Below are 16,248 nucleotides of genomic sequence, written 5' to 3'. Positions count from 1 at the left end.
CTGATGATGACTGCTATTAGAAGAGTAGATGTATTAGGTGCGGCTTATGTTAAGAAAGGTAGAGATAAACCTACGGAAATTTGATTGAAAGGTGTTAGAAATGATTCTTTTATTAGATTTTTGTTTCGTTTGGATTAACTTTCTTATTGTTTTCTAAATCAGCTTTCTGTTGCTTATTTTTTGAACTGAAAATTTTTATACTAGATAACTGCTTTAGAAAGCAGTAAGAAAGCTATTCCAAACAAAGCTTTAAATAAGAATTTGACTTTAAACTGTACATAATGGAGAAAATTTTCATAGTAGAAGATCCCACATATTTGGAGAAAGAATTGATGTTATGTTGTATTGTTGTTGAACACTATTTGATGTGATTTTCATAATGGGCATTTAAAATTGATGCATGACATTTAAATGATATTTTGTTAATTTTATAAAAAATAAATATTTAGAAATTTGTCATAATGTTTTATATGTTAGAATATTTGTTTTTTTTTTCTAAAATTACATATCTTTAAAATTTAAAAATAATGAAACTATATAAAAAAAAAACATTTTTTTAAAACAATGAAATATAAATCTTTTTTTATATTATAGAGTTTGTATCAATTTCAATTCAATGAGTCCACGCATGAGCAAACTCTATTGAAATAGTTAAATAAAAATAAATTTAAAATTATATTTTATTTGTCGTCGGATGATTTTTTTTTTATTATATTTTATTTGTCGTCGTTTTTTTCTTTCGCAAGAATATGGATCAGTTCAATCTCCTATGAATTGAGCTGAAAATTTAAGCTGTGCCGAGTTTTCAAATCTGGTTTTTTTAATGAACTAAGGCTTCGTTTGGGACCGCTTTTTTATTGCTTTTTAAAACGGAGTTGTAGTACAAATTTTTTAATTTTTGTACTAAAACTCCAATTTCAGAAGCAATAAAAAAGCCGTCCCAAACGTAGCCTAAAACATAGAAATGCAGTAAACTCGTCTAATGATCAGCTAGTGCTAATTGCATGGGGCGGCATGGCACATTTAGAACTCGCCAAAATGATAAAATAGGTGCTAGTCCTTGGGCCTATAAAGGGGGTCGTCCCTCATATAGGGCATTCAAGGATCATTATAAATCAAATGACTCACCATGTACGTGTTGCATATGAAGTCGGCCGCTAGGGTCACTCGCTCTCATCTAGAGTGAAAATCCTAACTCATGCTCGTCAAGCTCGACTGCAAGAAAGCACATACTCATGGGGACCTTATCACATCTTGTTGCGACCATTAAACCTTGAGCTCTCCCTTCCCAAAAAACAACTCACTTACTTCTCTCCTCTAAGGTGATCGGAGGCCCTTAACATAGGTTGCTAGCAAGCCCAGCTAGCTTGCTAATCGTATGCCCCCTCAGCTCAATTCTCGCCGATGAACCTGCCCAAGTGAACTCATATGAACCTACTCAACACTACTGAACTTACCTCAGAGACCGATCATTAAAAAGCGTTCAATGTTGCCCCCTCTAGCTAGTTTAGGATAATATATACAAAGAGTGATGAGGGTGGATACTAGGCTTTAGATCATTGATGTAATCCAATTGGTGGGTGGGGGACTCTTGTAAAATAATTAAAAGAGTTATGATTAATATGAAGGTGGGTATGAGGCTTGAAGAGTTTATGTAAGATACAATTCATGAAATATGCTGATAATAGAAACTCTGTGGCACCTCCAGAATCTGTATATAGTTCCACTAGTTATGATATAACCTGAGTTGTGGTAATCCACTAAACTTTTGCTTTTAAACCCTTTTGCTTCTGTTTATAAATATTTTGTGTGCATATGAAGGTTTGCATTCATTATGAAGTGGGTCTAGGGGGGGTCTATTTGTATGCTTAGAAAATATGAATTTTTCTCTTGGGGCACCGTGGCGCTTCAACACTAGTGCTCTCGGGAAATTGAAAATTAATTTAGCGCGATAGCACTAGGGTGGCACTGCGGTGTTGTGGGCTCTCTAAGGTAGTGCCATGGCTAGTACCACGATGGTGTTGCATGGCACTATGATGCTAGGCTGAATTTAATATTTAAATTATCCAAGTACACTATTCCATACATTCTATTTGTTTGGGCTGCCCGTGCTTGAGAGTAGGGGTGTCAATTTCGGGTCACGGGTTTTTCGTGTCGTGTCAAAAATTGACACCCCTACTTGAGAGAGAGAGAGAGAGTTTCCTAGTGAGAGAAGCTCTATTTAGAGTGGATTCTGGTCATTTTTAGCTGCGATCTGGTTCGAGAAGTTACCCAAATTGAGGTAGGTTATATTTTTACTATCTCAGTTTTTAATAATTTAAAGTTTTTCACTACAAGAAAATCACTCATTACCGGTTTATTTTTTCGACGAAAATATCCACTTTTTCAATAGAATTTCAGTGTTCGCCTAGTTTTCGGGCAGATTTTTTTTCTGCCAGATAACCAATATAATATTAAATTAATAGTTAATTAAAAACTAAATATTAATATTCTTGAAAGGTGAAAATAATTAATTTGATGTTACTATGGAAGCTAATTTTTCATAAGGAATTTCTTTTCGGATTTTTCTACAGGAAAATCCATAGGAATTTTAGGTGGAAATTTTTCACCGAAAATTCCGATAAAAATCCGCTGAAATTTCAGGCCTAAAATTTTCGTTGGAAATTCCACTGATATCAACTGTTTTTCTGTAGTGCTGATTTACACAGTCTCAGTTAAATTGCCATCTAAAAAGGTATTAGAAGCATCTCTACTAGTGCTGATTTTAAGCCATTATAAGTAAAATCAAAATAGTTGAAGCTTAATAATAGGGCTGATTGTCTTAGTATAATCAGTACTATATTCTTGTTTTAAAACTTGTGGCTACGTTCGGTCGGCACTAAATCACGCCACGTAGCAGACACAAAATCACGTATTTGTCGATTTTGCTCGGCAATAACGAGAAATATCATTATGTGAAGACAAATACCAAGCAAATACCGAGCAATACCGAGTAATACCGAGAACCACCAAGCAATACCGAGTTTTTTCTAGAAAAACTCGGTATTGGTCTTCACAGAGCGGTATTTCTCATTATTGCCAAGCAATACCTAGCAATACCGAGCAAATACCGAGCAAATACCGGGTAACTCAGTGGTGACTGCACGTAGAGCTACGTCCGGTCACTAGACCTAATAATTGTTCCTAAATTGGGAACAAACGTAAGAAGCAGTCATCAAGGAGAGAGTGATGTAGAGCATCTTAGCTAAATTGTTCCTTAGGTATATATTAATTAGTTTGTTACAAGTCTTCTAGAATTTTCTAGGATTCTCTAGGTTGTCTCTATTTGAGTATTATATATACATGAAATGTATAAGAGGAAAGCATCATATGATAAATAATCACTTTTTAGAAGCTTTAAGCTTGGTGTTACCCCTTGTTCCTTGGATTGAGATTAAATCACAAGTCTGATTCTTCTTACCATCCAACTACATCAAAGAGAGAGAGAGTATATGTATATATATGAATTTTTTATTAATATCATTAAGAATTTAGCCTATGATAAAATTTGAAAGTTAATTAAAATTCATTTGTACGTTAATTTTAACAAAATTAAAATCAAAATGGTGCATTTCAATGAGACAAATCTAGCAAGACAAAAATAATGTGAATCCAAGCATGTTTAGAGCCAAAACTACCATAAAACAATATTGAAATATATTGGTTTAGAATGGTGTATGAGGGGGGTTAAATATTTTGTACAATCCGAAAATCCGATCTAAACTCAATTCGAAAATTTCGGGTTAGGATCAACCCATTTGAGAAATGTGTCAAGTTCGGATTTGGGATTCTGACCTATTTGTAAAACAGTGTCAGATTTGGGTTGACCCTGAAACCCAGAACCAAGCTGGGTTGACCTGGGAACATCGCGCTTGAGTCATGACCTTGCCGGTCCACGCTGGCCTACCGTGCCCATCAATGTCGTCTCTTCCTTACTGGCCAGTGGCATGAATGTCATTGGTCTTCCTGTGTCATCGTCCGTTCGTGCTGGTCAGGAATGTCCTCTACAATTTCATCCATGTCATCGTAGACTCGTCGTCCGTGCCATCATTAATAGATGTGCCGTCGTCGGATCGGGTCCACGTCAACTTGCACTTGTGCTGGTCTGGTCCGGTTTGGGATTTTTGACCAGTTTGTAAAACCAGATCAAGTTCGGGTCATGTCAAACAGTAGCGGGTCGAAATCAAGTTTGACTCAAACCCGATCTGTGACCCAATTTTGACAACCCTACGGTGCATGAGACCCACTAGGCTACTTTCACATACCCGTGTATGAATCACAAGGCTTATGCTTCCCTTTATGATGAACGACCTTTCATAATCAATTCTGGCCATGAAACTCTTCAAATTTCTCTCTACAAGAGTTAATAGCAATCTATGGATACGCAACTCTTTTTGATTTGTTGGTTGAGAGTTTTGCCTATCAACCAACAGGTCTTGGATTCGAAGCTTGCGTATGCGATGTGTGTGACAATTTGTCTTTTTTCACCTAAATATTCCTAAAAATAGCAATCTCTGAATCACGATAAAATGATTTTAGCTCCACAAGTTACCAGTGAAAAATCGAAGATCAAATTATTTTGTAGCCATTGTGATCTCTACAATTGACAAAATTATGAGCTCTTTGCATTATCAGATTGCTACTGTGAAGGAGAACATTTTATGAAAAAAATAAAATAAAAATTTAAGTTCCGCCACAATTTTCTACTCACATAAATTTTGAACCTTATATGAGTTTGGAATATCAATTGAGAAATTACAGATAAACTCCACACAAACAAATCTGTAAAGGTTGTGCTTTTATAATTTGTATCTTCGAATCAAATTTAATTTATTCTATTTTAAATTAATCATTTTCTAACTAAACTTTGGCTTTGTTTTGAGACGACTATTTTATTGCTTCTTAAAATAACTTTCTATTAAAAAAATTATTTTAAAAAATATTAAAAAGTCGTCCCGAACAAAATCTTAGAAGGATTGATCACTTGAAGAAACGCTCAAAGTCTTCAAGTCATGAAAATTATTGTCAAAATCTCCAAAGCTTACTATTATGAAAAAAAAAAAAAAACAATTATAAGGGGTGTCAATTTTTGACACCACCCAAATCAAAACCGGAAAATCTGGCTTCAGGTAAACCTGATAAAGAAATGGGTCGATTTCGGGTCCTATTTTTGGACTCATTTATAGTTCAGGTCGGTTTGGGTCAACCTGGCAATTTGGGTTTAACCTGAATTGACCCGCTATCATCTGTTAGCCGACTCAGCCCTTCGCTACTGTTGGCCTGCCGCTTAGGCGCTTAGTCATTGCCTCCGACTATCACGCTCATGCATGCGCCTAGCGGGCCTAGCCCAAATCGTCGAACAGTGTCGCTGCTTCCGACTGCCACACTCCACACTATTATCTGCCGCATGGTGCACTCGCTGAACTCGACATAACCGCAAGCCCCACGTGCTGGTCGCATTCGACCATACCTCACTAAACCTAACCCCATTCCGTGTTCGCGGGTCGAGTCGGTTGAAAATCTCAATTCAACAAGTAAACTGTGCTGATCGGGTCCAGGTTGAAAATCCCTACCCAATTGTTAAACTGGATTGGATTTGTGTCAACCCGTTTATGCTTGAATCAGCTCGGGTTAGACCCAATTCCTACCCATTGACCTAAATTGACACCCTAATATTTTAATTTATTTTCACACATATATAATAAAAACAATTTTTTTAAAATATTAAACATAAAAAAACCCTTTAATTCCACCTCCCCATCATAAAAAACTCTGCTAGTTTCTCATAAATTTGTTCTGTTCTCTTTCCCTCCCAATCCCCTCAGTAATATTGGAACAGTTGCAAGTCCAGCGCACCTTCTCCCCCTCTACTCCACATAGCGCAAACGCAGACATCATCTTCGCCTACTGCATTTATAATCCCTGCGGCCGCACATCCATTTTTATAGCCTCTCTGATCAGTATATATAGACGATGCATCGATCATACATTCCCATCCACACTTATCTCCAAGCCTCCTAATTTCTCAATGGAGCTCCTTTTATTCTTCTTCTTCTTCCTATTCTCTCTCCTCCCTCTTTCCTCAACTCAACCAAATGACACCACTCTTCCCGGCTCCATCGCTCGCACCACCAAGCAACAACTCCTCGCCGCCCTGTCACCCGGCAATCCCTCCGCCTCCGAGCCCTTCCTCTCTTCCCCGAGCGGCAAATACGCTGCCTACTTCCTCCGCCGCGACTCCGACCCCGTCCCCGACGCCGGTGGCTTCGGCAACGACTTTTGCTACATCCAAGTCGCAGAAATCAACACAACTGATAGCAGGTGGGAGTCGGACTGCGTTCCGGTGACCATTTCGAACGCATGCTCTCTCATCTTCTCGGACTCCGGCCTTGAGATTCTTGACGGAAGTAACTCGGCGTGGAGCACCGATGCCCACTCCGAATTCCCTGTTCAAAATCTAGAGCTTGATGATGAAGGGGACTTGAGGATAACGGGCGAAGACGGTGAGTTGGCGTGGAAGGCCAGTGATGAACCTCGACAGAACCAGCATTGCGGGGAGACGGGATCGCCGGGGCTGGTAGCGGCGGCACCGCCTTCTGCACAGACGATTGGCAAGGGATCAGAGACGCCGCTTGAGCAGCCGCCGCCGGGAAGGTCGACGGGCCGGGTCGGGCCGACGCCTGAAGGTGTGAATGGGGCGGGGATTGGATATGGTGGACTGCCGTTGGTGGATAGCACTCCTTACGACAGCGGAAGTTTAAGGCCGGTGGTGGGTTGGGTTGGGACGGGAAGAGCATTGCTTCTTTGTTTAAGCGCTATAGGTGGGGTCCTCTTTTGATATAATTTTGTGTTATTATTATTACTAATAGGAAAAAATGGGTATGATATTTTAAAATAATTTTTGAATTAGGATGAAATTTAAAATTATTAAACTTATTTTGAGATTAATGCAATATAAATTTTATTTATTTATTTTATATATTGCATTTATATCAAATTAAATTTAATAATTTTACAACTCATCACATTCAAAAATTATTTAAGATATTGTGCCAAAATATTTTTCCTTACTAATATTATGTGTGTTATAGGTTGGTCTTAAGAAGGAGAAGAAAACCTCTCTCTCTCTCTCTGTGGCAAGTAAGGGTTTTTTGAATTTGGTTTAATGTATGGAGTTTGAGGTTTAGTTGTTGAGGTTTGGTTGTTGAAGGATGGGATTGCTTGTTCTTAGTTGAGTGTGCATTGTGCTTTTTCTTTTAAAAAAAAAGTATTTTTAGTGAAAAAATGGAATTATTTTTTGTTAAATAATTTGATTAAATTCTTTTTTGGAATGAGTTTTAAATTTATTAGATTTATTTTTAGATAAACACTATGGGAATTCTAACTAATTATTCATTTATTAATTTTATTTCGAAGTATTATCTAACAACTTTGAAGGTATTCCAACTAAATTTTTATTATCTTAATATTTCGAACTACTCTTATATATAACCCCATATAAACTAAGATGCATAGTATATACTTAAGTTATGGGCGTGGCAATCTTCGCTCTTACGAACTTTCATATCAAGGAAAAAAGTATGGTTTCCCAATATATACATTTCGATTCATTTACAAAAAATTATATACACCACTCAGAATCTATACAATTGTACCACAACTATTATGTTCAGAGTACCACAACTATTTTGGCTTAAGTACAAAATAATAGTTAAAGCAATAAAAGAAATATAACATGCAAAATCCTGATCAATCTCACACTCCTGATATTTTGCCTAACTTGAAAATATTTAACCGCGTATAATGAGCTCATAAGCCCAACAAACAATCAAATTATATAGCTAAACTCAACACAAGAAAAAGAAGCAATATACACGTCAATAGTCAATTCATAATAGTAGCATTTACATGATCATAGGGCATTACAATATATAATTTGGTAAATAAGTACAAGTGTCGAATCACTAAAAAATCATCATATCAATGCTACAATCAGTAGAGGAATCATATAAAATATCAAATCAAAAAATTGATAAAGACTATCAAAATTATGTTAATGCATTAAAATCATATAAAAATAATTATTTTGTGTGTCACAAGCTCATAAATATCATATCATCAATGTTAATTTAGTGTCAGTGTCTAGTGCTCATACTCAATATATATCACGTGATCAATATATTAATAGTAGTAGAACATTACTAATATTACCATCATGGTTGAAAGTAATAGTAAAGTCGTATAGTGATAGTGGTTCATTAGCATGCCTTCTAATAATCATATTAATTAAACAGTAACCAGTCTTAGCTAAAGTGGTGTTTTTTAAGTACTAATATTAGTATCAATAATCTGTTGGCTCAGTAAATAGAATCATTACTCTTTGCTCATAAAGTAATCATTTCTTTATAACTATACATAAGTATCATATGAATCAGTAGAGGATAACACTCAAACATAATTTAAAGGAAAGCCTGTTGGCCCACCATCTTGTACATGTCAATCAGTCTCCAACAACGTCAGTAAATAACTAGTCTTTACTTATTTTCTCTAAACACATATTATTATCATAGTACTATAACAGTAATAGTAACTAACTATTACTCAATCACATATCCACATTATTTTTCAATGAATTTTAGTAAATAAAATATAATTGAGCTTAATTCAGAAAATATTAAAATATTTTGATGGTCAACAAAAATCTTTCTGAGAAAAATTTCATATTTCTAAAAATTAACTAAATTATCAAAAATTATATATAACAATATTTTAAAGTTTTTATTGAACTAAAGTACTATTTTTAAATATTAAAATAAATTTTAGAGTAGAAAAAAAATTAATTTTAAAATCACTCAAAGAAAAATTTCCAAAATATACTCAAAATGTTCATAATTTTGATCTCTAAAACATATAAAAAATTACACGATAAAGATTTACCAATACAAAATAATACTTTTATTATGTAATGAAAATGCATATTTGACAAAAAAAAAACCAAAAACACAACACTATTAAAATAAAAAAAATAAGATATAGATTCCTTACACTAAGATGTGAAAATTGTTCAATAATGTCAACGGATGAAATCGCTTTATGATCTCCAAATCCTTAATATTTTTTTCTCTCCTCTTATTTTCCTCTCAAATTTCCTTTTCAAGTCTCTGTTAGTTGATTTTATTTAAAGAAAAACTAATAAATAGTTTATCTTAGTGCTTTATGATATTTATATTAAAATAATAATATAATTTAATTAATTTTCAGTATAAATTCATATAAATTTTTTTGCCCTTCAAAAATTATTAAAAAATATTTAAAAAATAGCTCATTTTATTTAGAAAATATTGGTAAAATTAGTTTGTAAAACGGGAACCTAGTGTTCCCAAAATGTTCACTTGTACCAACATGTGTCAATTTCTTAAAAATTTTCACTAATGTCCAAAAAATATAAAAAAAAATTATATAATTAAAACACACTAATATCTATCTTATGGAAAAGATAATTTTAAATTTGATTTATAATGACTCCTAAAAAATTTATTTGTTTGAGTTAAAATACATGTTACTACAACATTGAAGTTATCTCAAGTTGAATATGTTGAAAATGTTCTACAAAGATTTGACATGAGTAATTCAATGCCAATTACACTTCCTTAAGTAGTCAACTTCAACCATCTAAGGAGGAATCACCTAAATTTGATGTATAGTAAGAACTAATAGAGATAACTCTATAAACATTAAATATACTATATGATTCATCAGAAAAAATAATAAAGATAACTTTATGTGGAAGTTTGATGTATGTTATGATCTATAGAAGAATGAATATAGAATATATAGTGGGAGTAGTAGTGGATTTATGAGTTACCCAGGCAAATATCGTTCGTAGGTTGTTATGTGGATTCTCAAATACTTGAGAGTGATGGTTGGCAAAATACTTTGCTTTGGAAATGTAAGGATTGCACACCAACATACAATGATATATATATATATATATATATATATCATTGCCTCGCCCCATTTGACTCCCTCACTTGATTTCTTGGCCATGAAGAAATAAAAAGATGGGAAGAAGAGAGGAGAGAGATAAGTCATTGGATTATATTTGTCAGTCATTTCTATTACAGATTTTATTCTATTAATTGTAAATCTCTCTCAAATTTATCAAAAATGCATTATCTTCTAATTTTATAAGCTTTCACCATACAAGTTTGAATATTATAAATTTGATCATTCTAAATGAATTCATAATTAATTTATTGCATTTTAATTAAATTACTGAATGATATCAGATACATGATATACTAACTTCACGTGATATCCTACTGATCCATGTGATTCAAAGTCATAATAAGTTGGAGATTGATTGTGAGTTTTAAGAACTCGGGGAAAACTAATTTACCTGATTTAAGGGAGGTTCTAAGGAGTACATTAATCGAGAGTTTTAAGAGGAGACTAATTTGGAGTTATAAGTGCAAGAGCAAGATACCCTTAAGATATACAAATTAAATATTTGAATACGGAGGTTGACACTATTGCAAACACTGTATTGATATTGTGATTGACACTAATATTATTTTCTATCATTATCACTATTTAACATTATTGGTTAGTATTATTGACTGTTAATAATACTATGATTGATGATACAATGGATTGAGATGTGACGAACTATATAAGAATAAATTGATATAGATAATTATTATATACATTGATGCATATTTTTTTTATATGATTTATGTTAAATTATTCTATTTTATCTTGCATTGGTTTCAATTATAAGATTGTAGTTACTTGTTGGGCTTTGTGCTCGTTATGTGGTTTTAAATATTTCAGGAAAGGGTAAAAATTCTATAATATGAGGCTCCATACAAAACAAAAATGCAATCATGTTTCTTCCATTGTTTATTAGTAAACTCTAGCTAAATGATTAAAATGAAAAACATATGTAATTCTTCCAATATAGATCCAGGAGTGTGACACCTACATATATGATAACAAGGACAATCACAATTGATAAACTAAGACTAAGTTCAACTTTAGTTGGTCTTTATGAAGGTTAAGGAAGGGGTGGGTGACGTTATAGTTTCTCTTCAATGATTGATGCTATAGATCGGTCCAAGGATCAATCACAATTAGTTTCCAAGTATGAGATTGCTAGTTTTTGTAGAATTTGTGTGTGTCTATCAATCTAGTTGCACTAACGACTTAGATTTCAATTAAGTTTGTTGATCTTGACAAGAAGCTTTTTCTGGAGTCAGGGTCAAGGTATTGTGGACACAACGCCGCAACATTTTGGACCTAGTTTTGAGATAGAGAACTCAAAGCCAAAGTGTTATAGTTCTAGCACTGCGGTGCTATGAACTCAGTGCTATGATGATATAGCCACAATGCCAAGGTGTTGCAAGACAAAGAATAACACAATGGTAAGGCATTGTAAGCTCAATGCCGCGACGCTGTGGAATCACTTTGGAAGTTCACTTTCTTTTTTGAGAGTTATAGCTAATTTAAGGGAGTTATTTTCTTATATCTAAAGAGGAGAGAAAGCTTTCGATGTGTGTGAAGTAAAGAAGAGTTAATGAGTGTGAAGATATAAACCATTTTTTCGATTTTTGTAGTGGATTTCTTAGTATATATGGTGAGGCTTCATGAAAATTTTCCCTTTTTTCAAGTTTTTTCATGTTAAATTCTAGTCTTCTTTCTCCAATTTTATTTTATCTTATTTGTTTAGATTTTGTTTACTCCCAACAACATTTTCAACTTAGCTAACTTTAGTTGATAAGATGGAGAGATTGTGGCGCTTTGCAAATAATTCATGTTGCCATTTCCATGTTTGAGGGAAATTCTGATACAATAAATGAAATGGTAAACACTATGATGCAGAAGTTTTGGATTTTCATCCTCGCTCTAGAGCCTGTACTTTAGGAGAAGTTGTTCTGTGCATACACCAAATGGTTTGGAGACCAATCAGAACGTGTTACGTCATCTAGTACCGCTCGGTAATGATACCAAAGAAAAAATGATATGCCGTATTTTAATTGATCTCCATAAACCATCCGGCATCCACAAAGAATAATTTTTGATACTTCAAGGTCCATAAGTTGCCACTTTCTTTGATTACAGCAAACATTATTTTAATACAAATCCTCCAAATTTTTACTTGGCATTTCATATATATATCAGCAAAGTTTATTTTCTTTGAGATTTTTGCAAATTTCTTCTGTCATGTCTTGTCAAAACTTTATAGGTCTCCAATATCTTTCTTGCAGATGCTTGAATTTACTTCATCTTTAAAATGGAAGATGATAGCATAAAGAGAATAAAAAATAAATTTATTTAATAATATAAAGTTATTGAAAATCAAAATTAAATTCAAATGAGCACAAAGTTTTAAGAGAAATTTATGAGGTTACTTCTAACTCTGGAAAATTTTATTATATTTTAAAAAAATCAACTTAATAATAATTTGAATTTCTTTTTTTAAATAACTAAAAAATAATATAAATTAAAAAAATTTAAAATAATTCCAAATTCTTATGAGGTTTTTTTGAGGTTGTCCCCAACTAAAGAAAATAATTTCATAAATTTTGGACATCATTTAAGTCCAAACCAAACTTTTTGAACTTAAGATTTAATAAAATAATAAGTAAACAAGCTAGAAATTAGAAAATTTGTTAACATTTCAATAAAAAACTGAAATATTCTAATTAAACTCTTCTGAACTTAAGAAATTATAGACAAAAATAAACTAAATAGTTTGAAATAATATAATCTTTAAAATAAAATTTTATTTCATAAATCCTAAAATAAAAATTTTAAATAACAAAAATCTTAACTATCACTCTATTTACTTCTAGAGGCATTAAATTTCTAGCACAAAATATCATTGTGCTATATATGACTTTAAAAATGTATTCCAACTTGTTAAGCAAAAAAGATTAAAGATGAATTCGGGACTCTTCACTATAAAAAAATTAGGATTTTTCACATCGATTCTTTTGAGCGATTTCGAAATCGCTGTCAATACCTTTCTTTTGCACCGATTTTAACCGATAAAAATTGCACCTATTTTAAGCGCAGGTAAAAGTCCAGCCCGTGACTTTTATGGCGGTTATAACTGCTACAATATATCAGAATTGTGGTGGTTTTCAATTTATTTTGAAGATATTTGCGGCGATTATAATCGCTGCAAATATGTAGGTTTGCACTGGTTATAACCGCTGCTAAATCTAACACTTCGTCCAATTTACCTTACGGGTCCTAATAACCATAGTGGAATGTCGTTGTAGCATATAGCAATTACAGCGGGGGCGCAACGATTTTAAAACAACTGCGAAGAAATTAGTAGTGGTTATAACGACAGGGATAACTCAAAAATAGTACAGTGATAGACATATTTTTTGATAGTAAACTTCTAGAATGTTCCTTCAGTTTATTGTTCATCAAAGAAGAATTGAGATTAAACTTATTAAAAATATGAGCAAGAAAAGAATACAACCCATTAAAGATCTTTTCAAGCTAAGTTTGGAAAATTTTCAGCTGCTTTAATTTATACGTTTCTAATAGATATCAGCCATTTGGAGCTATGGGGAAAGAAGAAAGCATTATCGATAATATTAAGAAATATTTATTTCATCATCATCATCTTGTTGTTGTTATAGTATTGACCACTTCAATATTGAAAAATATGCTCTATTCTTTGTATAAAAGTGGCTGAAAATTTATGTATTTCTCATCGTCAGGTAATTCCCACACTCCATCTTTGAAGCAATTCAGCAACGCTGCTTCCATGACGTCCTCCACTCACATCTTCCTTCTTCTGCTTCTCTTTGTTGTCTCGATCTATAGTCAATCAACAACTTTCAGTCCCTTCAAGTTCGAAGAGGCTACCATCGCAGACATCCAAGAGGCCTTCAACAATGGCATGTTAAATTCTTCCCAACTGGTCAAGCACTACCTGGATCAAATTAGCACACTCAACCCCCACCTCAATGCTGTCATAGAGGTCAACCCTGATGCAATTGACGATGCAGCTAAAGCAGACCTTCAGCGTAGCACTGATGGCATGCAACTTAGTCCCCTCCATGGTATCCCGGTTCTTATCAAAGACAACATCAACACCCATGACAAGCTCAATACTACCTCGGGCTCCTTCGCCCTTCTCGGCTCTGTTGTGTCTCAAGATGCCGGTGTCATCCAACGTCTTCGTAAAGCCGGTGCTATCATTCTCGGAAAGTCAAGCATGAGTGAGTGGGACAACTTTCGATCGTTGGACGTAAAGCAAGGGTGGAGCCCACGTGGAGGACAAGGTCGAAATCCCTACCCTACAGCGGACGGTCCATGTGGGACTAGCAGTGGGTCAGCCATAGCAGTAGCTGCAAATTTAGTGACTGTTTCACTAGGTACAGATTTAGATAATGCCATCACTTGCCCTGCAGTCATGAACTCAGTGGTTGGCATCAAGCCCACAGTAGGCCTCACGAGCAGATCTGGGATGGTGCCTATCTCGCCTAGGCTACAAACCATAGGGCCAATGGCTCGTACGATGGCAGATGCAGTGACACTCTTAGATGTGATCGTGGGATTCGATCCACTAGACGCTAATGCGACCAAAGAGGCATTAAGGTTTATTCCAACTGATGGATTTCAAAAGTCATTGAAGGAAGATGGACTCGAGGGGAAAAGAGTGGGGATTCTACGCCACTCATTCTCAAATGAATACCCCAAGGGAAGCGTGGAGGCTAACACATTTGAAGCTCATTTTCAAACTATGAGGTGATTAATTTCTCACCTTGCAAATTATCTTGATTTAAATATCATTTTTTTAAGAATTTTAGTTTTTGTAAGACATAGTGATAGAAGAAGAATATTTTTTTTAATACATTCAAAATTAAAAAAAAATATTAAATTAATAAAAGACAATGCTTACACAAAATTAAAAAATATATAACTGATATTTTTAAAATTACAAATATATCTTCTATTTCAATTTATCAAGAAATGAAGATCTATTATATGAACTATAATATTGATAACATAGAAGATGCAAAAATAGAAACAGCATTTTTTTACTAATTTACTTATTGCATAAAATTATTTTGAGATGGCGAAGATGATGAAGATTGAAAGCTATATTATATTAATTAATTTCTGGAAGTTAAAACAACTAATTTTTATTGATCTAATTTTTATTGATCGATGTATTTGTATGTGTTTGTCTATGAATGATATTGCATATGAAGATTTCAGAAAAATAGGGTTTTGACTTTTTTTTTTTTAATTAAATAAAAAAGTTGCTATTAAAAAATATTTTTGTATTAAGTAAATATATTTGAAAAGCAAATGAATTCAAATGGAAAACTAAAATTTATCTCCTTTATCACAGATTAAAAGGCGCAATCTTAATTGACAACATTGAATTGAAAAATGTGAAGATCATGCAAAATATAACTGCAAGTGGTGAAGCGATTGCACTTTTAGCCGAGTTCAAACTTTCACTGAACGCCTACCTCAAAGATCTTGTGTCCTCCCCAGTACGATCTCTCGCAGATGTCATAGTCTTCAATAATCAGCACCCGATCGAGGTAATAATAATCTAATCATCGTGCACATATAGTTATAAAGAAGGATAAATAATTTTCCTTATACATTATCAATTCACATAGGAGAGGATGAAAGAATATGGGCAAATAGTCTTCCTAGCATCACAACAAACAAATGGAATAGGTGAGGCAGAGAAGAATGCAATGAAAAGAATGGCTCAACTCTCAAAGGAGGGAATGGAGGATTTAATTCAAGAGAAAAGCTTGGATGCTGTGATGTTCCCTGATTATAGTATGTCACATGCTCTGGCGATAGGCGGCTTTCCCATTATTAGTGTGCCAGCTGGATACAATAACTCAGGTGCACCTTTTGGTATTTCCTTTGCTGGATTGCGGGGTTCAGATGCTACATTGATTGAGATAGCTTATGCCTTTGAACAAGCTACCAAAGTCAGAAAGCCACCTCCACAACTCGTTTGATAAAAATTCAATGCTAAGTTGAAGGCAACTTTTACATTGGAATCTTACCATTTTCTTTTTTTAAGAAGGAACATTGAAATAAATATTCTTAAGATAATTATTCTTCATATGAATTTTATTTTCTTTTGTGTTAATTAATAGACTTTTCAATTACATATTTCTTGTATGTTTGTATGAGTCAATTGTAATT

General features: G+C 33.6%; 2 protein-coding genes across 2 annotated transcripts; both read left to right on the top strand.

The window, feature by feature from the left end:
- Positions 1-6,067: 6,067 nt before the first annotated feature.
- Positions 6,068-6,877, top strand: LOC110098878. Its single transcript, XM_020825823.2, has one exon. The coding sequence runs from the start codon at positions 6,068-6,070 to the stop codon at positions 6,875-6,877; it is 810 nt and encodes a 269-aa protein (XP_020681482.1).
- A 6,948-nt stretch (positions 6,878-13,825) lies between these two features.
- On the top strand, positions 13,826-16,058 carry LOC110098906 (probable amidase At4g34880). Its single transcript, XM_028699749.1, has 3 exons — positions 13,826-14,811; positions 15,422-15,620; positions 15,702-16,058. Exons 1-3 carry the CDS (start codon positions 13,826-13,828, stop codon positions 16,056-16,058), a joined length of 1,542 nt encoding a protein of 513 aa, XP_028555582.1.
- Positions 16,059-16,248: the final 190 nt, after the last annotated feature.

The sequence above is a fragment of the Dendrobium catenatum genome, unplaced genomic scaffold (genome assembly GCF_001605985.2).
Source record: "Dendrobium catenatum unplaced genomic scaffold, ASM160598v2 fragScaff_scaffold_1381, whole genome shotgun sequence".
Taxonomy (NCBI): Eukaryota; Viridiplantae; Streptophyta; class Magnoliopsida; order Asparagales; family Orchidaceae; genus Dendrobium; species Dendrobium catenatum.
Note: the sequence above shows the minus strand (reverse complement) of the source record. Positions and strands in the feature narration are given on the sequence as shown.